Source organism: Haemaphysalis longicornis, unplaced genomic scaffold (assembly GCF_048455015.1).
Source record: "Haemaphysalis longicornis isolate Haplotype H1 unplaced genomic scaffold, Haemaphysalis longicornis Haplotype H1 scaffold_7, whole genome shotgun sequence".
NCBI lineage: Eukaryota > Metazoa > Arthropoda > Arachnida > Ixodida > Ixodidae > Haemaphysalis > Haemaphysalis longicornis.
In genome coordinates, this window is record NW_027526422.1 from 182,711,323 (window position 1) to 182,735,462 (window position 24,140).

Sequence of the window (24,140 nt, forward strand, 5' to 3'; positions counted from 1 at the left end):
TTCGTGGACGGCCACTTTCGCCAATTTTCAGGATGCCGACAATGCAGATGTTTCGGCATTTACAACGGTGCTGCACACTACCGCGTATAGCGGTGTAGTTTGCTGGTGACTGTTGTGCCGCGGAGTGAGGGCGGTATGTGCTGCTTTGCGAACGTGTAAAGCTTTGCGAGTATTGGGATCCGCACGAAACGACGAATCGCGGGAAGGGGGGGGGGGGGGGGGAGTTAATGTTGGGCAATACACCTCTGCAGGCATGTGCTGTCGCAGTTTTGGCCTTATGTTAGGTAGCTTTAACATTCAGAGCAATTATGTGCCAAGTCGCGTTAAACTCCTACGTCAAGGTGCGGGTTCCTGTTAACGTTGTCAGGCCTCAAAGGGTAACGTTAGTCTTAAATGGCAGGAAAATATCCGGAAAGGGTATATGCTGCGCGTCGCAGCCAATGGGGGGTTTGATGCCCGTTTCGCTGCTACAGACTCTGGATGCTGGCTTTCTCGGTTAATGGGCAATTCAATCCTGTCGCACTCATAATGTCCAATGGCGCGTTTGTGGTGGATGGGATTGTGAACGCCACAGAACGTCCGTGCAGGCACCCGTATTCGGCCGAATTTGAGGCTCAGACGAAATGTTCCAGAACAGCCGCAAAATTATAACTACCATGGTTTCACAGCCAGTGCCTTGAGCGGTGCGCTAAAGGTACTTCGGCTCTGTGTTTTTTTAGACCTGGCCTAGGACTACGAAGTTTTAGTCACTGTAGTCGCCAGGCACCGGACAAGGCTTTGTTGGCGAATAATACGTTTGTTTGTAATTAGGTGGTAATGGTTGAATAATTTTAAGCTGCTTAGCTAATGGTAGCCCTTGTGGTTAGCCCATTTACGGCGAGTTCGCATGCTTTGGATGAAAAGTTACAAGGCAAACTGCGTTAAAAAGAGGTGTCTTTAGTCATGGCATGCCAATATTTTACATTACGAACAAGCACCTCGGGAATCATTGGAGAAATTGTTGCACCGACACTGTTTTTATTAATTTAGCCAAGTAATTTAGCCAAGTATAAATTTTTGCGCATCTTAAGTTGCGGCGAGCACATTCTGGACGCGTCTGTTAATGATAAAAATGGTTTTTATGCTTTTATTTGTAACCCAAAGATACGGAACACGAGTTTGACGAAGATTTGCGAGCTTTGTGACGCAAAGATTTCTAAAAAAAGTTCGAGGGTTCTGCGCTTCGGAATGCAAGTTTAAAAAGAGAACAGGCACGAAAAGTGACTGAGTTCAGCACTAACGTACGTAGGTGTAGTTTATTGAAGGAAAAAAAAAATCACTGCTCAGGCGGTTTTTCTTCCTTGGTCGTTACGTGAGCTTGCAGATCTTGCGAATTTCTTTCCTGGGCGTTTTCGGGTCCATGTAAGGCAGAATAAAGTTGTCCATAAAGTGGGAAACCTTGGCGAAGAAGAGGGGGTATTCGTCAGCGTCTCCGCACACCCACGGACCACCACTCACGAGGCCGAACAAGGTCCACGTGCCATTTCTCTGATGCACTACTGGGCCACCACTGTCACCCTTGAGGGAAAGAAAAAAAAAAGGAACTGCGTTATCTCATCAGTGAAGTTGCTATGATAACGTCAAAACCGAACTCCCAGGGGAATCGCGTAAGGGTGGTGGAGAAGTGATGTGGCATACACAGATTTCAACGCAGGTTTTGGTAGAGGGGTCATGAAGACAAAAAGAAAAGTTGGCTCAATTTGAAACAACTAACCTTTGGTAACTCACTCTGCTCTATTGCAGCCACTAAAGACGTTTTTTTAACCAAAAATTGGCCGCGTATGTGCTCCTTTCGTTGAAAATGTTGACAAAAGACGATAGTCTTTGTCGACATTTGCCAAGTAAATGCCTCCCTTCGCTTTCCCCTTCACCTTTCATGCTGTTTCTCTTCCGTCGTGCTCCTACCAAGGTAAACACGGTGAATGTTTGCTCAAGTCAATTTAAGTTTACCGCGTTCCACTGCTCCAGGCCGGGTGCCTCGATGCCAGCGCCGCCGTGCGGCGGAGACGCGCGTGAATCGAAGCGCCCTACTTCAACGTTTATAGAACCGCGTTTGCCGACTCCACGTGCGTTCCGAGCAGAACGTGTAACTTATTTAGTGGAACTTTTTGTGACTGTTGCAGTTTCATTTCTTGGAATGCCGTGAGAAGCTATAGTGGCGCGGGTGACAGCAGGCGACGGAGTGAATTTGTTTTCTGCCGTGGATGTAGTAATTCATTTCGCAAAAATCATGCATTTATGAATTTTTTTATAAAGGAACACTGTAAATATCGCTTATGTATTGTTTCTTTTGTCTTATACTTGCGTAATGTCTTGTTCTTGTTCAAAAATGTTGACAACTATTAACATTAATAATTGACACCAGACTTAGACATTTATATTTGGCTGTCGGTGTATAAGACTATCGAACAGCTTTTATTTCACTTTGGCCGGGTGGCTGAATCAAGTGACCGACGGACAGACGGACAGGAAGACAGAGAGACATATAGACAGACCAAAATGTCTGGGCTTAAATGCCTAAGGAAGACTATCGTCTTTAAAAACACACGAAATATTACAGGACTAAAATTTCGAGCTGCAGTGGCATATAAGGAGCAGGGGTAACGTAATATAAGTAAGCACTAAAAACCAGTGCTGACAGTCCGTTATCAGCGTGTTAACTGTGCGTTATCATTCAAGTGACGCGATTAAACGGCACCAGGGGCTCCACTGCATTGGCCCAGTCATGTTTCTTGGCCACTGCTGGCGCCGGCTGCCGGCAGTAGCACAAACGAGATTCTGTGGCGCCATCGAGAAATCGCCTGAAGTTGCTAGGGATTAGCCGCTGGTTCATACGTTTTCCGTAATATCTTCATTATGTCTTTGAAGTTGGCGATAAAATTAGTATCGGTTTTATCTAAACAAAAGTCGTTTTAATTAACCAAACTTGTATTTTGTCCTATTGTGTATTTTTCTTAAATGGCAGGTTTAAAGAATTTACTTTATTTCTTTAAAGACATAGTCAGTCCAAGTAATAAGGGCTATCTCTCTCTCTCTCTCTTCAAGTGAAAATTCCACAGAGCATTTGAGTCTGCTTAACCGCTTTGAATGCGAAAGCACGATGACTTCTCCTGGGGAGTGTGGCGCCATAAGGGGCAAGCGATCGTTTTAATCTTGTTTATCCCCTCGAAACCTTTTGGAAGCAGGCGCTACGGCACCAGGGGCGCTCGCCTGTTTGGCAGTTCAATTCTCCTTTTGGCACCCTTTCGTTCATATTTAAGTACATCGGGAACCGCGCTTCATGTGGCGACGTTGTGGAGTAGTGGGTAAGTGTTACCAAATGTAAGGTGTTGGGGATTACGACGACATCGAAGCGAAGAATCCAACTGACGTCGCACGGGTAGCGAGGCTCGTGACATCTTTAATGGCCGAATTACGCTACATATAAATGCTCGAAGGTCGCAATAAACCGGTGCCCGTCTAACCTGCGCCTGCTTCCTTGTCTTTGGTGGATTTGATTGCCGTCTCTGCGAAGTTAGGCGGCGGCGCGCGGCACGTGGCTATTTTTAGCCATACGACGTAAACAAACCGTTTTTTAATGACAAATGTATTGGTCTGCTCTTATGAAACATATTCTACATTGATCACGTTATGTCTGACTGAGGAATTCAGTCGTATTCTGGATGCCATTTTGAGATCTCTGGCTTCTGGGGTTCCATTTTTATAGCAGAACCGGTCCTTAATTTTCATTCCCTCTCACCCCTCCAGGATCAACAACTCTGTCTTGAAGATGCGGGGTGTCCTTACTATATTCAAGAAGTTATACGAGCAGCCTTGGTTAATTTGTGCTACGTTTGTGTGCAAAACCATTAACCTAAAAGAATCCCTTATTTCTGTTTACACCTTTAGGCTAACGACAAATGCTAGGTGTATACTCTGGTGTTACTTAGCAAGCTTGGAATATTAATGCGAGCTCATTAGAAGGTGTCTCGGCATGTAAAACAGCGGCAAATTTCCCTAGATGGGAATGGGTGCTTACACGAAGACAATTATTTAGCACCAGACAAATTAGTGCTAAACCCACAGCAACAATCGGAACTAACGATCGCAATACATTGCGGGTTTTATAAATTACCATATATAATAATAAAAAAAAGAGAAAACCTGATTACAGTTTCTGCCGGCTTCCGGTATTCACTGCGCAGATTTTTTGCTTATAAGACCATTGTTATTGTCGCATTGTTAACGCCCTGACTGAGATCCGGTGGACCAACAAGGAGTCCACCTATACTTCAAGATATCAAAGTAGCTTTCCTGAACATGGACCACAGCTACGCCATTTGGCTCCAGGTATGATGAGGGCTCTAGGCATGAAACGGTTCTATGTATGATGACCTTCAGTGACCCTGCAAGTGTCATGAAATGTCATGTACCACAAAAAAGATGGTAATGGTTTCTAGTTGGTTCTAGAGGGTTTCTAGTTGTTCCTTGTATGTGAGCACCCATCGAGTCTATTTCACTGTCAAAGCGTGTACTTTGCTGTGAAAAATACTGTTTCGATGGGCAGAAAGCTGCACTTGATAAGTGAGAATAATTATTAAAACGATTTCCTCCCATCACATGCGCGCTCCACGTCTTGTGGTTCTTAAGGTGACATTAACCACAAATTTAGCCTGTTCTGGATGTCGCAGTTATCCAGAAATGTACTCCACAGCAGCTTTTCAAATAAAAAAGCTTTACGCCTTAAGAATACGTCTGTGTGTTTTCTCGCTCGATATGTTATGGTTCAGAGCATACAAAAAAATACCCGCGTATCTCCTTGCTTTGTTGAAAATTTCGTCGAAACACGATAGTCTTGGGCTGCCCCTGCCATGTGACATTTTTTCCTCGATCCTCCTCTCCTCCCCCGCCCCCCCCCCCCCGCATTCGCATCTTCTCCCGTGTAGCCGTTCTCACTGTGAATACAATGGCGGTATTTTCGTGCAGCTGACAAGCTTGCAAAATTCAATTAATTTTTTCCCCATTGTCATCCAGATGTCACCTTTCTTTCCCACGTTCTTTTCTCCATATGCTATAGTGAAATGTAACCCAATGTGTATTCCTAATTAAAAGAACGCCGGTACTCTCAGTTGTGCTCTTACGTTTTGCTTCAATCAAGTCCGATGTATTTTTTGCGCTGAATGATGTGGAGATGTATAGTTATGGAAGCAGTTTAAGTAGTTTTGAACGCTCTTATTGATATATACATCCTGTTCGAGCATTGTATTGCTTGTATTTCTGGAGCGCGCAAGTGGCTGGATAGAGTGACCGGGAGACTGAAATTTTCGTGTTTATAGGTAGTCCGAGAAATACTCTTTTTGTTCGAAATGACCCGGAAGATGCTTCACCTTTACTCATGCTATCGATCTGCAACAAAAACAACAAAGTGCATATAGAAATGAGCCGGCCAACTTACAAAGCAGGAGGATCCGTATTCGTGGCTTCCACACATGACCTCAGGGATGGCGGAGGAGCAGTTTGCCCGAGGCAGTTCTTTAGTGAGCGCTTGCTTCAGTTCGTGCGACTTCTGGATCACCCTGCCGGCTGCGCGCAAAATGAACACACCAGTTATTTATTTCCCGCAGTACATGCACGTTTCTACTGAATATTGAAATACCCGACCGCTCGCGCTGCACCAGTTTGAATCATCGCTTAAATGCACAGACATTCCTAGTCAGGCAATTCTTCCCCTCCTGTTTTCAACCATAGACAGAGCGACGCTGTTCCAGATGGACAGGTGCAGCTGTCGCGGCCTATCCACGTTGGTTGGATCAGTTCTGTCAAATTTCGAACACCCACAGTGTATTGAAAGTGCAGCATCTCGGTGCTGTGTCTTTGGTAAAGGCTAGAAGGCTGCCCTAACATTGCCGATAACCCTTTTTACGAGTGAAAAATTGAGTTACATATATCAATAAAACAGAATTCTCATCAGAAGCCTCATACTTCACAAACGATTTTTGTCTACTACAGAAATTCCTTGTAGGTTATCCATTGTCACGTTTTAGGGTGGTGTAACTTCGTTCTTGAACTTGTCTAGCGCAGGTGGAGATGCCTAACAGGACATCGTGGCTTTGGAGGCTTGGGTGATAGGACAACCAATAAAAACGTCAATGGTTTTCACAGAACAGCTTGCAGCAAGGGACACGTGATTGAGTTGGGAATGTTACAGCCATGATTGCGTTCTACTGTTTTTCAACTCGCACCTGATGTGGTATTTATTAAGGTGTCAACTTGCATCGGTAACAAGGTGGAGGTAATACACAATAAAGAACTGCCATTTTAGAATGTCTCTCATGATGTGGAATTGGTGCCTTACGCACTGATATGCCGGGCAGAATATAGCATATCGTATTACGACTTACCAAATTACCAGATGGAGCTTCACACTGCGCATAGTGTATTTTGTTGCGAGGATTCGCGACTACGCCAAAATGCGCTACACACTGCCCCCTGAATTCAACGCGGTGATGGCGGGTGGAGTTGCTTCTAACAAAATAAGTGCCCGGATAAAATTCATACGTATTCTTTTCTCAGTGATTGAGATGCTCCGTTGAAATCGAATGCCATGGGTGTTCCGTTCATACGCATTCACAAGAGCGTCGAACAGATGCAGAGTAACCGGTAAACGCAATGAAATTGAAGACTTAATTTACCGTGTTGTAGAAGTGGGCCAAATATTCATTGATCCATTGCGAGAATTCCTACGCTCTTGGTTTCGGCTCCCGTTCAGTTGGGTAGTGTATATTTGACGCGTGCAGCAGATGCGCGTTTGGGGGTGACGTAAGGGTTTACTTAGCGTGGTCTTGCCCGAAAAGTGCTCGAGAAGTGAGAGTAAGGCATTCGCACGCGATTTCATGATGATGAAGGGTTACGTGTAGCGCTTCTTCATAGTCGTCGTCTTGGCTGCCTGGTTTTGAAGCAGAAGTTTATTCACACGCATGTTGTCTTGCCGATCTTCGATCTTTGCTGTTACAAGATCACGTGGCAATATTAGGTTCACAGGCAGCTACAGACATCACTGCTGGTGACTGTCGTTTTGGCTGGTAGCGTCAATGCTAATTACAGAACTTGAAACAACGACCAGCAGAAAACGTTTCTGAAGAATGTTAGCGCCGGTGATGTTACCGCTGGTTCTAACAATGTTGAAGCTGCCTCTTCTGGCTACATCTGATAAGCTGGCTTGGATTTTCTATGTTTAGCATTTGAAAGCATAAAACAGAAGACCCCAAAGGATCTTCGATAGGGAAGCATTAGAATATTGCTGACGTTCAATATTTCGTGGTAACTGGAAAAGCGGCACACGTAAAACCTATAAATGAGAAGGCAGGGGACATGTGTGTGCGTGTTTGTTCGTGTGTAACGCATGAGACGGGGTATAAGTGAGTTATATATATGCTCGTCTCACTTAGCTAAATCATGGCGCCCTATGTTACATGATAAAATGTCCGAAGTGCGCATCCCATGGCAGGACAATGAAGTCTCCCATTGGTTGAGGGCGGGAAGTAATGTCATACTTTCTTCGCGCATGCTATAGGGCTAGTCTTTAAAGGGACAGACAACCGATTTTTGTCAAGGGCATGTACTCCAGCTCATATGAAAGCCAGCGTTTTAAATATTAGGGTAAGCGCAAGGGATTTCTAAATAAACAGGCGGAAACAATTTTAATTTTGCACTGAAATTTCTGAAGTCTCAAAGGTGGCGACATGTAGTGTACAAACGTGGCACTACGCTATGTCGGTTACGTGTCCAAACAATGCCGCCGATTGCAACGCGTGATTCAAAAACCGCATGATGGAATAGGAAAGGTTGCAGCTTATTGTTTTTCTAGTAGGGGACAGGTTTTTAAACACCTCTTTCACGTCCAGTTAAAAGTATGTTGCCGCATGGCTCGCTGTCATGGTTCCCAGTATTCCTTTTGGCCGGACACGTATGGCCGGTAGATCTAAAAAATCCGATTTCAAAAGTTCTAAGGTGTTATCAGCAAAATAGTTTGAGGTTGAAGTGTTTTAAGTAATGCCCTTTCTTTTCGGACAGAAAAGAAATATAGTCTACAAGAATCGGTTGTCTGTGCATTTAAGCCAAGCGTTGCCTTCGCAGACTTGAAACACTTTCGCGCTTTCTCCCAAACCGCAAGCATTATAATAATCGACGGAAAAAATGTCCTCGAAATCAGAACGCGAATATGGATTCCCGGATTTTCAGAAGCTCGAATGTTTTTATTTTGCCTCGTGTACAAATTCTTCCGTATGCCGCAATTTTATTTCGAGCATCGATACCGAAGCTTGCCTTACCGTCTGTAGAGCCCCAGCCGGTGACATAGAGGAGGGATTCCGCTGGGAGTTCCTCATTGTGTTCGGGAAGGCAGACGGGGGATATTGTAGGCGCGAACTCGACGCTCTTTTGAAGCTTGAGGATGGCTATGTCGGTGTTTTTGAGCTGTTTCACGAAAGAACATGATTTAAATCCAATTAGGCACGCACAAAATAAAGTAGAGGCAGCTGCACGATAATGGCTAGGTGGTTAAGTTGGGTATAAAACGGCCTTCGTCTGTGCAGGTTGGTGCATATATGGAAGGGAAGCAGCAGAAACTTAGAGAAAACAGAAAAAAAAAATTAAGGAAGCTCACACTAACGCGTAAGACTTGAAGGTAGCGAAGCTGAACGCAACCTTCACGACCATCACGAAGGTTTAAGTCCATGATTGACGCTGATTTACTTCTTTTCACGGCCGCCACGACCCTTACTCCATCCATGTTGCTATAACTTTCAACTTCCTTCATTTTTTTAGAAGTGGTTATCATTGAACACCCCTTCGAGGGGCGTACGCTATGACTTGTCTTTCTCGTTACGACCGAGTGTTGCCAATATTACGGCGAACGTTGGAGTCTCCCGTTACGAGCACATGTGGCCAGGATTACGGCAAACGCTACGGTTGTCTTTTTTTGCCAATCTCCCTAAGTGGGTATGCTTGGCTTGACAAACGTGCGTTGGGGACGCTGGGCGGTCGTCGCGAGGTACACGCACACCAGAATAGAGTTTTATACCAATATATTCTAGAGGGAAATCTGGCGCTGCATTCCCGGGCCGCCGTGGGTGACGCCATTGCAGCTAGCGACGTTCCTCGCCTACTTGGATTGGTTAGGCGCATGGCTCCTTGTTTGTCTTGAAGCCGAAATCAACAAAAACGGGTAACACTGTTTTCATGTCCATCTTGCCTGAAGCTTCTAAATAATCCCTGACAAATAAACCTTTCTGGTGCTCTAATTTTATAATAATGAAACAAATGTGATTAATCTTCTGCAGTAATATTGTTGCTTTTTTTTTCAGCCAGAGGCAACTTTCCAGCCTGTTCGTGAGCCATGCCAAGGACAAGTGGAACGTGCCTGCCCGGTACATGACGGAACGCTCGCTGAAGCGCGGCTCCCCTAGACAGTGGCGCCAGATTTCCCTCTACTGTATATTAGTATGAAACTCTATGCACACCAGCAATCGGCATTTTCTTTGTTTTGATAACTGCCGTACGGTCGCCGGGACGCCCGCGCTCACGTGTGCACGCTCGGCAATTTTTGTTATTTTTAACTGCAGACACGAAAAATTACGATCTGCTAAGCAGATTCGCTGTTCAAACAATGTAGGATACCCTTCCTGACCCGCAGCGCGTGCTCTATTTTTTGCCTTCTACAATCGTCCAATTTAGAGCTGCTTCTCAACTGTGTATAACAAAAAAAGCATAATGGGAATAAGGCTTTGTCGGTTCTCATTTTTTGTATCACGCGTCAGTATAGAATATACCTGTCCAATTTCAGGCAACTCGTTGCGCAAGCAACACCCCCGTTTGGGACCCTCGTGTGTAGATTTAATGAAGTGTAGCTTGTCTACCACAAATAAACTCCTTCTCCAAAAAAAGTAGAGAGAGAGAGAGAGAGAGAGAGAGAGAGAGAGAGAGAGAGAGAGAGAGAGAGAGAGAGAGAGAGAGAGAGAGAGAGAGAGAGAGAGAGAGAGAGAGAGAGAGAGAGAGAGAGAGGCTTTCAGTGTTTGCGGCATTCCTAATGAGGACGTGTGTCGTGCAGATTTGTGTGTGCGTATGCGTCTGGAGCTGCAGCGGCATGTAGTACTTCCAGTGTTCCCATACCCTGTTGCTCCGAAATCTGGAAGCCATGAGCACTTATGTCTCGCTTACTTTGAATTAAAAGGAGGTCACAAAGCTCGCATACAAAATCCGCAGTGACAACTTATCAGCGTCGACTGCGGCCGAGTGCTCTTACTCTAACCTGAGGAGCAAAGGGGTGCGGGCTCGATATCCCTAACTTGCGGATAGGAATCAGCATTCCGGTTTTATAGCAAAGCTTGCTACCTCTACCAGCCAACGGTTCCTTCGTGGCGTGCGGGACAAGCAACTCCAACGCGGCTTGGGAGGGGGAGGGCGGTTTTCACCCACGGAGCACAGAGTAGATGGCGCGGCGAATTATTACCCAGCGTTCCCCGCGCTCAGGTGTCTTGCTCACAGCAGCGGGCGCATCGGCGGAACGGCTTTGTCGTCTGCTTTAGCGACAGTTGCTCTGGGCCTGTTTAGGCGCAGCTTTGCGTCCATTGGCGCTTCCTTCGCACGGCTGAATCAACTTGTTGGACAGCCCAGCCTGGGTAAACCGGACCCGACAAAATTAAGTGGTCGTACGGCAAAGATACGTTAGGAATTCGTTTTCAGGGTGGAAAAAACAAAATGTGGAGACCACATACAGACAGCCGCTAGAGAAACGCTACATTTGGCGCACTGCTTGCCAGGAATGGGACTCGTTTTCTAAATTGGTGAATACCAATTCGGTTGTGTTTTAAGAGGTATTACAAAAGAAGAAAGTAGTAGTTCGTTCTAATAAATAGAAATTATAAAAGTTCCCTCAGCTTTCTTGCCATTCTAAGAGGCGCTGGGCAGCTCCGACTTCACCACCCAAGAACTCTTGGTTGAACGACCTGCTTTAGTCGCCACCTGCCTGGTGGCCACCCTGTCTTCTTAAGCCATCTATTCCTAACAAAGTTTTCTCTTTCTCTCTCTCGACATTCTCAAACTTACTAAACTAACTAGTTTAAATCGGTATAAATGAGAATCACTAAGCTCACGTGCCGAATTGTTCCGGTGTCTGCGCTTGTGTCGCGCGATTCTGTAGCCTCGAGCTAAAGCGGCGGCGTCCGCCACTCTAGCCCGACCTTGGCCTACGCTTCTGCGTTCGGGACGCCGCCCACGCGAATTCCAAGTAACAGATGGCAGAATCGCTCGTTTTTAGAGCCACATGTGTAAATTCAAGTGATGACGCATGGCCAATTGTGGGTGTCGTTTAAAGTGTTGATTTCCAACCACCTTTCAAGCGTGGATTGGAGCCAATTTTTTAGATACGGGCTCGGTAGCACATGCGGCGTAATATAGCCCCCGTACATCCAATGGTGCACGCAAGGCTACAGCCACACAATTAATCGCATCCCCGCCACCCTATTCTTTGCGTGAAAAGATGAAATCTGATTGATTGTTGGGTTTAACGCGCCGATGCTCCACAGGCGCTGAGGCACGCAGTTGTGGAGGGCTTCGGAGTAATTTTGACCACCTGGGGATCTTTAACGTGCGCTGAAATCTTGAACACACGGGCGTTTTCGCTTTCGTCTCCATCAGAAAATCGCCCGCTGCGGCTGGGAATCGAACCCGCGTCCTTGGGATCAGCAGCGCAACGCCTTAGGCACTGAACCACAACGGCGGGTAAAGATAAAAAACAATGACAAAAGCAAGAAGAGCCGTTTACAGCAGATGTTTAAGCGCAATGTCTTCTTAGTTATAACTTGTAGAAGTTTTCTTCTTACCGACCTATACAAGGGAATACACAACTACTCGCCTTTACGCATAACGGTTTTGTGAACGCAATCTTGAATAAAATATTCCCTAATTTCTCCGGTTACGTAACATATAGGAACGTTTTAGAGCCGAAGTAATTCATTTGCTCCCAATTGTTTTTTATCCCCAGTAAAGTTCTTTCTAAACGTCAGAGCAACGGACGCTGTGTCACATATCAAACCTCTCCCATTATTTATTGAAGAAAGGTTGCCGTTTCTCTGAGAGCATTGAACTAGAACGTTCGTAACTGCGCCTCCTTACCGCACTGCCGGATGGCTTGTAGCGTGGATGGGCGCACACCTCCTCGACCTTGTAGACCACTTCCGTGTTGTCCACTGCTCGGCGGGCATAGGACCCCAAGTGCACCCTCACGCTTGTGGAGAGCTTGGGCCTGGAGCGAAATAGTGACGCGTGTAACTGCACGAAGGCACGAGGATGTGCACACTGTGGGCGTAACGTTCACCATGAGCCCTCCAATGTCTGGATAAAGGGTCAGGAAAAATAAATGCCACAGTGTGCAGGAGGGCCAGGACAAGACACCTGCATTTCCCATGCGCTAATACAATTGCGGTTACCTAGACGCACAACTAATTTATATTGGTTGTCATGGTTTATGCTTCCACTGTCGGTGCCTTTTTAAAATTCTGTCGCTGTATTCGCCGTCATTTATACCAACGGAACTATCAGGATTGCCGAGACCTACGATTACTATTATATTCTTTCTGGTTTGGTGGCTGTATCGAGAGAGAGAGAGAGAGAGAGAGAGAGAGAGAGAGAGAGAGAGAGAGAGAGAGAGAGAGAGAGAGAGAGAGAGAGAGAGAGAGAGAGAGAGAGAGAGAGAGAGCTTTACTCTGGAGGCGTGGGGTCAACGACGAGTGGTGACCAGCGCTTGGAGGGCGCCGGTGACCTGGGCTGCTCGTTCGACGAGTCCTTGCTGGACCCGCGGATCCTAGCTGACTAACGCCGCCTCCCACTGCTCTCCAGGTGGCTGCATCGAGCCATAATTTCTAACAGGTTTGAGCCTCACCTTGAGGTTAGTCCAACTGCTGTCATTATTGAGAGCGGGGTTTTGTTATTACGTATATACCACTTAGCTGCTTTTAATTTGTGGATTTTCTTTCGAAGGGAGCACTCCTCGAACGACACGTGTTATCCGAGAGTTTTTGTAAATAAACAAATAAATAAATAAATAAATAAATAAATAAATAAATAAATAAATAAATAAATAAATAAATAAATAAATAAATAAATAAATAAATAAAATTTATAACAGACACATCTATTCAATATTTTCTGAGTACCAGCTACCTACCTTAAAATCCCAATAAGAAAAATGTTTTAGTAGCTATCGTTAATAAAGATCGGTGTTTCGTAGGTGTCACATCCGCGTTAATGTATCATGACGAAACATAAAATATTATCAAATTTACCTAGACCGCAATTTTTGTCGATAAGCTTACTAGTATTAGTTTTGCTTTTGTACAGACAACTAACTGTTCCATGGATATCAAATTGAACATCGCATAGCTACATTGGTGCACGTATGTTCGTTCTAATAGTTTTTGCCTGCTCCCTTACACCCCGGCACTGCTAGGCGGTCCAATTTTCTTTGTATACTAACCGGTTGCGAAGGTCCCCTGCTACATAATACGTTGCTGCAGTGCAACGTATATTGAAGCATGACGGTTTTGACGCTGTACTACGCATGCCTTAATGCTACATTCGTACACTGGACTCACAGGTTATCGTAACTAGAAATAACCGGTGGGTTGAGGTAAATATACACCGATATTTCAACATACTCCTTTGCACGATAGTGTGCGATTGTGGGCTCCGTAAAATAAATCAAATGAGCAGCACTGGCCAAGTCGGTGGCAATGTATACAGAACTACACCGCAACATATCCTAAGCAGACGCTAAGCGTTTGGTGTTCCTACATACTATGAAACTGGCGTAAAACACTTTTGGTAGGCTTTCAGAAATTTGTTTATTCAAACCACGTGCCGTCGCGGCAGGCGATGTAAATTGGCGGTTGGTTCCAGAGGCTATTGTAACTACGGCGACGCCTGCGAGGTTGAAGAGACAATCGGAAATGTGCTTTCTTGTCGGATCCAGTATTCATAGGAAAGACGCGTTATGTCCACCGAGCTCAGCCGATTGGACATTCAACGGTTCAAAGTAGAGACTGTTCTACGACATCGACCCCTACAATGAACTTCGCAGAAGGCAACAAAAGCCCTTCTGATGAGAAAAGACACGGACGCCGACCACAAGTTCGCCCAGTTTAAAAGGAAATTAACGTTTCGGCTTTCACACGGAAGCGTTGGTCATAATAAAGTCTCGAAGGGACATAATCGCCTTATGTACGTTTCACAATGCTGCGAAGGCAACTTGCGTAGCTTGGCGGCAGGTTTCCGGCGTTCCCGGAAGCGCTGGAAGCCTGCCGGCAATCTACGCAAGTTGCCTGCGTAGAGTTGTGAAATGTATATAAGGCGATTATTTCCCTTCGGGATTTTATTGTGACCAAGGCTTCTGTGTGGAAGCCGAAACGTTAATTTCCTTTTAAACTGAACGAACTTGCGGTCAGCGTCCTTATCTTTCTTCATCAAAATGCATCCCGACCAGACGGGCTTCAGTCACATCCTTGACTCCAAAAGCCCTTCAGCGTTTCATGAAGGACACACGCTTGAATGAAAGACTATAGTGCTCACAAAGGGACTAAAGTGTGTGCGCGGCCCCGCTTCTATCCCCTCCTTTTCGCCTGCCCTCTCTACCTCCGCTGAACACCCGCTTCCCCAGTGCCGAGTAGCAATCCGGGCCCTAAGCCTGGATAAACTCGGGGCCTCTCCGTTCGCTTTTCTCCTCCTCCTCACATACAGTTTGTATCACTGCGCTAGTAGTGGTTTGACTCCAGAACGTACAATTTTTGTTTCTGTAGCCGTACAGGAATAACGCGTGTGCCGAAATACATCCTTGAATAATTAAAGTTATGCGCATAGTGTCATTCAATTGCCTTATAGTATTCCACGAACATCACTTGAACAGAATATACTGTATGCCTTTCGGCGCCAAAAAGCAAAAAAAGTTATTCATTCGCCACGATGGCAAACGCAACCATTTAGGTGACAATGTGCACTCGTGCTACCTGATAACGATAAAGACCGCGTGAGAATTGTCTGCTCTTTGCACTGGCTGTGATGCCACCACCTGTGGCCACTGGGCTTTCCCACTAGAGAGACAACAAGGGGGGAAGATAAAAACCAGCATGTCCGCCTCTTGGAGATGTTATCGTTGTGACATTTATAAGGCGATCCTTCGTGAAGTCGATCACTCAGACGGCCAATGTCCACCGGAAAGGTTGGCGACATCTTCCACTATGTCCTGCTCTCATTGCTTGGAGAAAAAAAATTCTTGAAAGTGGTACACAAGCGTTGGAGTTGGACAACCTGAATGAAAGCGAGCGTTTCCAAAAAAAAAAATTAAAGCAGTTCCACTCAACGTGACAGCTGTTAAGGGCACAGGGTAAGGCGAAATAAAAAAAACATGTTTCTTTTTTCGCAATTAGGGAAGTTCAGTTCTTTGTGCACATTTTACATATTCACACTTGCCTTAAAAAGTCTTATTTCTCGCTAAAAGAACAGTTTTCCCGTAAGCAAGTAGTAAGTGCCCCCATCCTCTTTAAGAATGTTCTCAGTATTTATTGTCTTTTTTTCATCAAAAAACCCTCAGTTCAAGATCAACAAGCTTTTCTGGAACCAGCTGTATTACGACATTTGTTAGCAACCATTGCATAGCTGATTTTTCAGCGAGGGCAATCCAAAGACCCCGTTGCACGTTTTATCCACATTTGCCCTTCGAAGCCGCGCACGAAAAAACATCTTTTCTGGGCTTCACACTGTCATGATTGCAAAATTTAATGCTGTTCTTTCATTAAATGATGATAGCAACGCATGAGCCACCATTTTAAAATCATTCAGACCAAATCATTCAGACCACCACCATCAAGTGGCTTAAAGATGTTGGCCACAAGCGAAATACTCTGTGAACAGATATGTGCGATAGTGCACAAAAATAGTCAAGGAAGGACAGACGACCGACTGAAAAGCAAAAAAATGACTTCGAGTGTGATTACGAAGCTGGAGCTTTTTAAATAAATGTCTCCAGTGGTATTTCTGGCAAAAAAGTATTGTTTTTAACCTCTTTTTTTACTTTAAACTCGAATATCTCAAAACAAAGTTTTTTATTAGATAGGTAACATTATTTCCTATATCTTCCAGGACAACGAGCTGATTTTTTTCCCTGTCATCTACATAACTTGTCACACCTGCTGTACTAGAATTCAAAATATGCACGCAACAGTTTTTTTGTTACATAACTTTTAATACTAAAATAATGCCAAAATTTGGGTACTAACGGACAAAAAATTATAAAGAACTGAAGTTTTTAAGGATGTTCATAATTCTAGTTCAGTTAACAGAGCAAAAAATTTAAAAGAAAATTATATATACGTTATTTAGATACCTTTGTTAGATGCCGAGAAAAATGTGCCTCAAAATGACCACAAATAATTATAGGGCTCAACTCGTGCCCTGAAGTCCGGAGCAGTGATTCGCCAGAGGGGCTGTGGCGCCGTTCTCCGTTCTTTGTTACCACGCCTCACGCTATCCCGCTCCATTTCACACTTGATGAATTGAACAGAGGTTTGTTCAATGCAATTCGAATCTCCCGCCTTCGCGGTGCTCACGCGCCTTCTCCTGGTATAGATCGCATCCTTTTCTCTATCTTTGTTTCTTGTTTTTCCTGGAACAGCACGATCGGGAAGTCTGTTCTTTTTGTGCTTGCTTTCATCTCGCGTTTCCTGGAGCCATTCTGCACTTTTTTTAACGTGTCATCTTTTTTTTTTTTTGTTGTGCGGTCACTTTTTTTCGCGTACTATGGTAGAAAGCAACCAACGCAGCATTCCTAAGTGAAGGCGGGGACGGCCGGTTATAAGCGTATACATTTTGCCTCAAATGAACCCGCAGTTTTCTTTGCGATAAATAATGGGGACATGTATGAATTGTGCCAGGGGTTCCAAGAGTTTTGAACGGTTCTGCGTATATAAACTTCTTGTTCTAGCATTCTCTGAACTTTTGGCGCGGAGGTTGAACAGAGGAACAAACGGTTATGTTTTCGAAGCCCGTTTGGGCGCGTGACGCCGCGGGAGAGCTACGACGGCGAGCCGGGCACGTAAAGTGCTCCGTACTTCATAAATCGTGAACATAGGAGGAGCACTCCTAATCTGTGGCTGCTTAAAGTAAAATGAACGCTTCAAAACAGTCAAACCTTTAACAACCTTTCAAAACCTTTAACAGTTATTTTTCTGAAGCAAATGCAATTTTCAGGACCCTCAATGTACTACCATTACACAACCTTTTCCAGCAAAAGCTGACAACAATTATTTACCGCGTAGTTAACAACAAAATATCTATTGGTACTTTAACACAATCTAACCTGCTCAACCTAAACACCACGAGATTCTCTGAAAATAACAATCTGCTATTACCCAAAGTTAAAACTAACTATGGAAAATGTGCGGTGTATTTTATGGGAATTACGTTCTGGAATCAACTACCTACTAACATCAAAACATCTACTTCATCTTATTCATTCATAAAACATGTCAAACACCACCTAGTTACCACAATTAATTCATCAATGGCATGAAGGCTGCCTAAATAAATAAGTACCTATTGCTTATGTCGCTGTTGTTTATAATAATGATGTAAATAATAGCAGTGTGTTTTGATGATCCTTTGCGTTGCACAATTTGTTTTTTGCAGTACATTTATTTAGTCAATTTCTTTTTTTGTGTCTTTTATTCTCACTCATATTGTGTAAGCATGCTTTAAGACTTGAATTTACTTTGATGTATTAATGCATTATAACCACTGCCTGTAAATTTGTACTTTTCATCTGTTTTATGTATTAATAGGAGGTCCCCCTAACAGTTTTGTAACTTTGGAACCTCCTTCTGTATTAAATGTCGTTGCAATGTTAAATGTTGTTGCAGTGTTAAAAAACAGTAAGGAGCATGCAAAACGCTGTTTCTTTGGTCTACCCTTTATTTTCCACCGTTGCACAGGTGCAACAACCCAAAAATTTTTGTTCTCCAGCGCTTTGTGGTTCTTTGAAAATGTAACGCCATCTGTTGACAGACGAAGATATCCGGACCTTAAAAATTGTGAAAAATAGAGGGCTGTGCGAGATAAAAACCCGACTTGTTTATGCGCGTGGACTCGCAGCAAGTCCGGTGGCTCCATGGGCGTGTGACAGGTAAGTGAAACTTGGCAGTTTTATTTTATTGCTATTACGAATTACAACAATACAAACTTTAGGTTTATGGCCTGGACCTGTACCATAAAATGAGCGTGTATACACGCTGTTCAAGGCAGCGTTCTTCTTCAGCTAATATATGGAGCAGCAAGTACCCGGCTTTGCTCAGGGGAAACACCTCATTGTGTCAGTCCTAATTTGGTTGGTTGGGGAAAACTATATTGATGGGCCGGCAGAGCTCTCGCCGACCGGGCCTTGGGTCTCCTACTTGAGCGCGTCGAGGCCTTGCCTGTCCGCCGCCTCGCGGGGCTGCTCGACACCCCATTCGTCCTATTAAACCTAATTTATTTTCTAACTTCATATTTGTGATGTTTAGAGTCCTTCTAGGTCATTAAAAATGTTTTAGCGATCTTAAACAAAAAATAAAGTTTTGGGCATCAAACAACAAACAACGCGACCTTTCAGAATTATTTACTTGTGTAAGGTCACTAAGCTACGATGACAGCCGGATGTACATCCCGAACGTAAAATATATCAAACAGCTTCTCTTTCAACACTGCCCAACTTGGACCCTACAGTGCCCTGTGGAGTTAATTTTGAACCTTAACGTGTAAATCTGGAATACTTGCGGCTAGTCTAACTGCCATAATTTAAAGCAGAGGTGCCAGCTTCGTGCATTACGCTGTAGGTGATGCTTTCTACAAGTTATTTCAGCACATTGAGGTGATGGACACTTAATATGCAGTTTGCGTGTCTGTGGTAATTAGGAGACCCGAAAAAAGTTTGTTTCCTTCATAATTGCACCCCTAAAATGCCCAGCGTGGCCACGGACGTCGCTAAGCCCCTTCCAAGCCGCCCACGCTACTCCGCGCTACGCCATCGCAGAAGTCTCTAGAGCCCTCTACTTCACTGAGAATCCAGAGCATCATAAAACACCCAACTGTGCTTTGTAACCCAGGGCGAGACGAGGTTTTGTTCCCCGGTGGATACCTCTCCTCTTCCTACACGCACCCAGCGATACCTACTGTATCACTTCAAACACTTTTGCAATAGTTTTCAACGACGGCGAAAAGAACTAAATAACCACGCTATTAGGGCTCGGTAGCCCAAGGGACCGAATAGCGGTTCTTAGCACGAACGTCCTGGGTTCGAGCCCCAACAGAGAATTTTTTTTGCAATACTCAAAATTGTTTTTACTGTAAAATGTTTTCTTGGCTCAAGTATAATTCTGCGTATTGTTTTCGTAAATAATTGTGGTTATGGCATCGTATAGGTCGGGTAAGGAGCTGAAAGCGGCATATTAGCACGTTTATTGACGTTTTCCATCGCACCGAGCGCCTGGCTTTCGTATCGTGGAACGAATCTCGCCTGCTCGAGCACATGCAAAGAGTGCGTTCACATGAGTTAAAAATGTATTTGTCTTGATTTAGAAACCGGGCACTTGGTAAAGCTAGCTAGGAAGCTCGAAGCTCTCTGAAAAATAAAAGAAACAAACGCGGGATATTCAAATTAATCTGGGATTATAAATCATGAAGACATCTTCTCAGACCCTGACAGTGGATGGACGGATCGGTGACAGTCTTTTAGGGTTGAAATGCAGCTTTAGAAGTTCCTATTTTTTGGATTCGCGGATTTCGCTAGCATATTTATATGGTGAATAGTTTCTTGTTATGTTCAATGAATTTGTTAGCTGAATCGTAAGACAAAATCTGACCATTCATTTTTATTTAAAAAGGATTTTACGATTATTTTATCAGGAGACTTTACAGCAAACAAGCTTTAGCACTCAAGCAAAGTTCCATGCCTTCATGGCTTATTGAGATGAAGGCTGTAGCGTCGGAAAAAAATAAAGCAATTGGCATCGTGAAATGCTTTTTTGGAGCGTCTACAACAAAATCAGGCCGTGGCCGGACGTAAGCAGCCAACCGAAGTTTCCCAGGAACGGTTTCGTGGCGTCGACACAACCACGCTGGCCATAAACTCTGGTGACTATGTAAGCATCGATTGCTTATGGTGGTCTCAGACCTTGTGAATCTCGGAGCAGGTGTGAAACACAGGTCGGCAGATTGCGACAACGGCGCTACCGTTGTGTGTGCGGCGACGTCCACTGAAGTTAGAGGACATTTCGTGAACTCTTTAATGAATGCTTGTTAATGCATAAATGTGGTCTAGTTGGTGAGAACTGTGAAACGTGTTAAATTAGCGGGATAGAGAGGGGGCGACAAAGAATAGATTACACAGGACTAGCTCTGGGTCGAGCGCAAGTGCTTTGTAGTCTCGTAATTGTCGCCCCGTATCCACCGCCCTTTTTTAACATGTTTCCAGAATGAAATAGAAGAGGCGGTCACTGCTGTGACGACTTTTGTAGCTAGTGTAAAAACTTCGTTTACAACACGTACGCCAGGCGAAGGAACGCAAATTTACACGATTGAAAACCCTCATAAGTGAAAGAAATTGTTATTCGTACGCCTTTGTGCTTTTTCGACGTTATGAATTCACGAAAGCTGCTGCAGTCATTTACTCTCTAAAATAGTTTTGAAGAGCGTATGTTTTTTATGCTTGCAAGTCCTACGCACACCAAAACTAATTTTGACCCGAGTTGTGCTCAGACCCGCTTAAAAAATATACTCTGAGCTACATTGGGGTCATGGTTGAGCGCTCGGACCGGGTTGAGTTTTTAGGAATGAGGATAATTCATCACGACGTATCCTGCCGCCTGTTGCTACTGTAGCGCATTGTCGACGGGGTTGAATGTACATTACATAAAAACGCATACGTTATGCCAGCAGTGCCCGCAACACATGCGATTCATTACAAAACAGTGTCTTTACAAACAAAACAAATTTCTTTTTGGAGCAGGAATTGGGTACGCTTAAATATTCAATTTTAGAGTCTAGAAACGAAAATTGGTTCTTAAAACCCGCGATGTGGCTGAGATTGTAGTAAGGAACATCATTCCCAAATATGATCAATTTTATCATGGTGTATAGTGACTGATATGACCGATAATGTGCAACTTTATACCATGGTGCAGCCCAGAGTACGCGTTCGTCTATTCCATTTTTGTCATAGACAAAAAAGGTGTTGATAAAAACGGTGAAGTATAGTTGTGTTTGCAGAAAAAAGCATCTAAAAAGAATCATCCATCCCACTCATTAAGATTGGGTGACCAATGTAGCCGAAGTGACAGTGATATTTGAACAAAAGAGTGAACTCAGGGTGACGGTAGGTTTTTTTCTGCTACGGAAGTAGCAGTGGTGGGACGACCCGAACCTTATTGTAGCCTACGGGCCATACTTGTGCGAAAATTAGTGTCGAAGACAACGCTAACGGTGCGGCGCCGTCGTCGCGTGCTCGGCCGGCAGAGTTAGTTATGCTCTAATGAGCGCCTTCTTCGGCAACACTGAATCAATCAATCAATCAATCAATCAATCAATCAATCAATCAATCAATCAATCAATCAATCAATCAATCAATCAATCAATCAATCAATCAATCAATCAATCAATCAATCATGCTCTAATGAACGCCTTTTTCGGTAACACTCAATAAATAAATAAACAAATAAATAAATAAATAAATAAATAAATAAATAAATAAACAAATAAATAAATAAATAAGTCAAACAAAGAAGTGAGCAAGCTAGCAAACAAACACCAACAAACAACAAAGCAAGCAAGCAAGCAAACAAACAAACGAACGCACCTGCCCGCTCAAAGCGTGAAAATCTTGCCAACAGTAGGCACCCTCCAACACACAATACTGGAATTCGTACACAGCCCAGCCTTGCCTCCCCTTTCCCTCGCACCTCCCCTGACCTGTAAGAGACACTGTTACTATCATTCGACTGGAGGACAAGACTCCCCTGGTGACCCAAGCGAAGACGGTTAGGGCAACACAGATTCTCGGACTAGGGCTTCACTTCACTACAGAGGTCATATAAATGTTTTTTTCTCTCTCTTTCTTTCTCCAAGATACGTGGAAGCTTGGTATCGTGATCCAGCGTGGCCGACTGGCGCCACCTCTGGGGAGTTGGAGGAAACTATGCACGCGCGTGATAGGAGCGCGAACAATGAAAGGACGATCGTTGTTTTTCTTGACGCGGAAGAAAAATGCATGGAACCCTAGGAGTAAACAGCTTCGCTGTAAAACGGAGCGGAAAGGCTGGGATTGGTACGTTACCAGACGCAGTGCGCCGCCGTGAGCACGTATCGGTCGTTGATGAGCGCCCCTCCGCAGAAATGGGAGTAGCGGTGCGTGTAGATGCCAGCCTGCCACGGCCAGCTACCCGGAACGGCCAGTTGGCCGCCGTAGATCCTGTCCTCCGGGTCGAGCTGGGGTTGAATGGCCGGCGTACCGCACTGGGATGGGCAGCGCGGGCCAGGGCAGCCGGACTGCGCTGGTGGAAGGCGCGAACGTGGGATGTACACTATTCAAGCTGAACCTGATTTAATGCCTGCGGCCCATGAACACGCTGAACGCCATACCAATGCTAATAATCAAAACGTTGTAATGACAACTTGAAGAACGGTCTTTTAAGTGAGCAGCAGAAAACGTATGGAAATATCTCACATATAATATGATCACATCCGCAAATTAGGGAGAGAGTAAGGTTGCCAATAAAAATGTGAAGAAATGCGTTGCGTAGTGAGTATTACAGGAAATAAGATTACAGTATATGATACTTGTAAGGATCGCTATATTATCAAGTTTTAAAAGCAGAAGTGATGCAACAGTTTACCATGCGAAGATATGATGTCATTTGCCCTTGTATATGAAAACTGGATATAGCATGATCGAAGTAGTTCACCGGAACAAACTATGGGCTATTTTTATCTACCTCACTCGTTAAACACGGAAAGGTCGAACTGTGGGTTCTCTGTATTAAAGGCCAGGTCACTTTATAATGAACTTGCATATTGCAGCGTGAAACCCCAATTCATTCGCACGCATTCGCACGCGTTCATTCCCAGAACATTCGCAGAGTGAAGCATACTTGGAGTGTGATCCCCGAAAAAACTTAGAATGATCGTTTCTTCGAGCAAGCGGCGGTGGTTGAGCCGTCGGCTGAGTGATGTTCAGTGGTTGATACTTAGCTTTTATAAAAGTACTAGATCTAGGGTAAGTCGTAGTCATTCCAGATCACTATACTCTGGGAAATAATATCCGTCACTTGCAAACAAGACAATCAGTAATGATAAAAAGTCAGAAATTGTTACATACCAGTACCGTGGGGGAAGGCTGCAACGCATAGCGCTGCGGAGAGCAGAGCGAGTAGCTTCAACATAATAATTTGACTAATGTGTTAGAAGGCAAAAGTTGCCCTCAAGTCTTGATGCTAAGTGGCCGTGTGGTGACCAGATGATTCGTGGAAAACAAAAGCACTTCGTTTTCGGAACGTGAAGGAAGCTGCGTGCGCCAGAAGCAATGGCCGCCGCAGTATCTTCTTATCGATAACCTGCGTACGACAGTTTGAATCTGCTTGGAAAATGAGTTTTATCACTCTTCGATAACCTGCCTATTGTCCTACCGGATTCTCATTGTTCCGTTGTGCTGACGTACGTCCAAGCGCTATTGTGATGACGTTTTGCGATATTGCTGTCGGCGGAATTATGTGTTCAAAGTAATAGCTTTCATGAAATTAGGTTTCGTGAAAATAACGCTGATGCTGGAGGCCGGCATTCCGCAAATGAGAATTTGATATCAATTCCGTTTATTGCGACGGGTGTCAATAGTTTATTACGAGCACAATTTTTTTTAGTGCTCTTTCATTCGAAGTGCCGCTTCGTGCGGGGCGGTAGTGATACGTCACGTGTCTGTTACCGTGGGTCCGTAGTCACCGGTATCATGGAAGATGCGCTTTTTAGAAAAATTCTCAAATGCAAAATGGGTT

The 24,140-nt window shown here is 44.4% G+C and overlaps 1 protein-coding gene across 1 annotated transcript; it reads right to left on the bottom strand.

Annotated features, from left to right (window-relative positions):
- Positions 1–1,284: 1,284 nt before the first annotated feature.
- On the bottom strand, positions 1,285–23,691 carry LOC144147321 (chymotrypsinogen B-like). The gene is made up of 6 exons (XM_077679437.1): positions 23,471–23,691; positions 22,430–22,646; positions 12,193–12,322; positions 8,349–8,493; positions 5,474–5,601; positions 1,285–1,557 (listed from the first exon to the last, which is right to left on the bottom strand). Exons 1-6 carry the CDS (start codon positions 23,532–23,534, stop codon positions 1,348–1,350), a joined length of 894 nt encoding a protein of 297 aa, XP_077535563.1. The 5' UTR covers positions 23,535–23,691; the 3' UTR covers positions 1,285–1,347.
- Between the last annotated feature and the right edge of the window lie 449 nt (positions 23,692–24,140).

What these genes read in the sequence shown, in the direction of transcription:
- LOC144147321 (XM_077679437.1), bottom strand. Translation starts at nt 23,534, where the DNA reads ATGTTGAAGCTACTCGCTCTGCTCTCCGCAGCGCTATGCGTTGCAGCC. An exon ending in ACAAGCCATCCGGCAGTGCG is followed by an intron (nt 8,494 to 12,192) that starts GTAAGGAGGCGC and finishes TTCGTGAAACAG; the next exon opens with CTCAAAAACACCGACATAGC. An exon ending in CGGCTGGGGCTCTACAGACG is followed by an intron (nt 5,602 to 8,348) that starts GTAAGGCAAGCT and finishes TTTTGCGCGCAG; the next exon opens with CCGGCAGGGTGATCCAGAAG.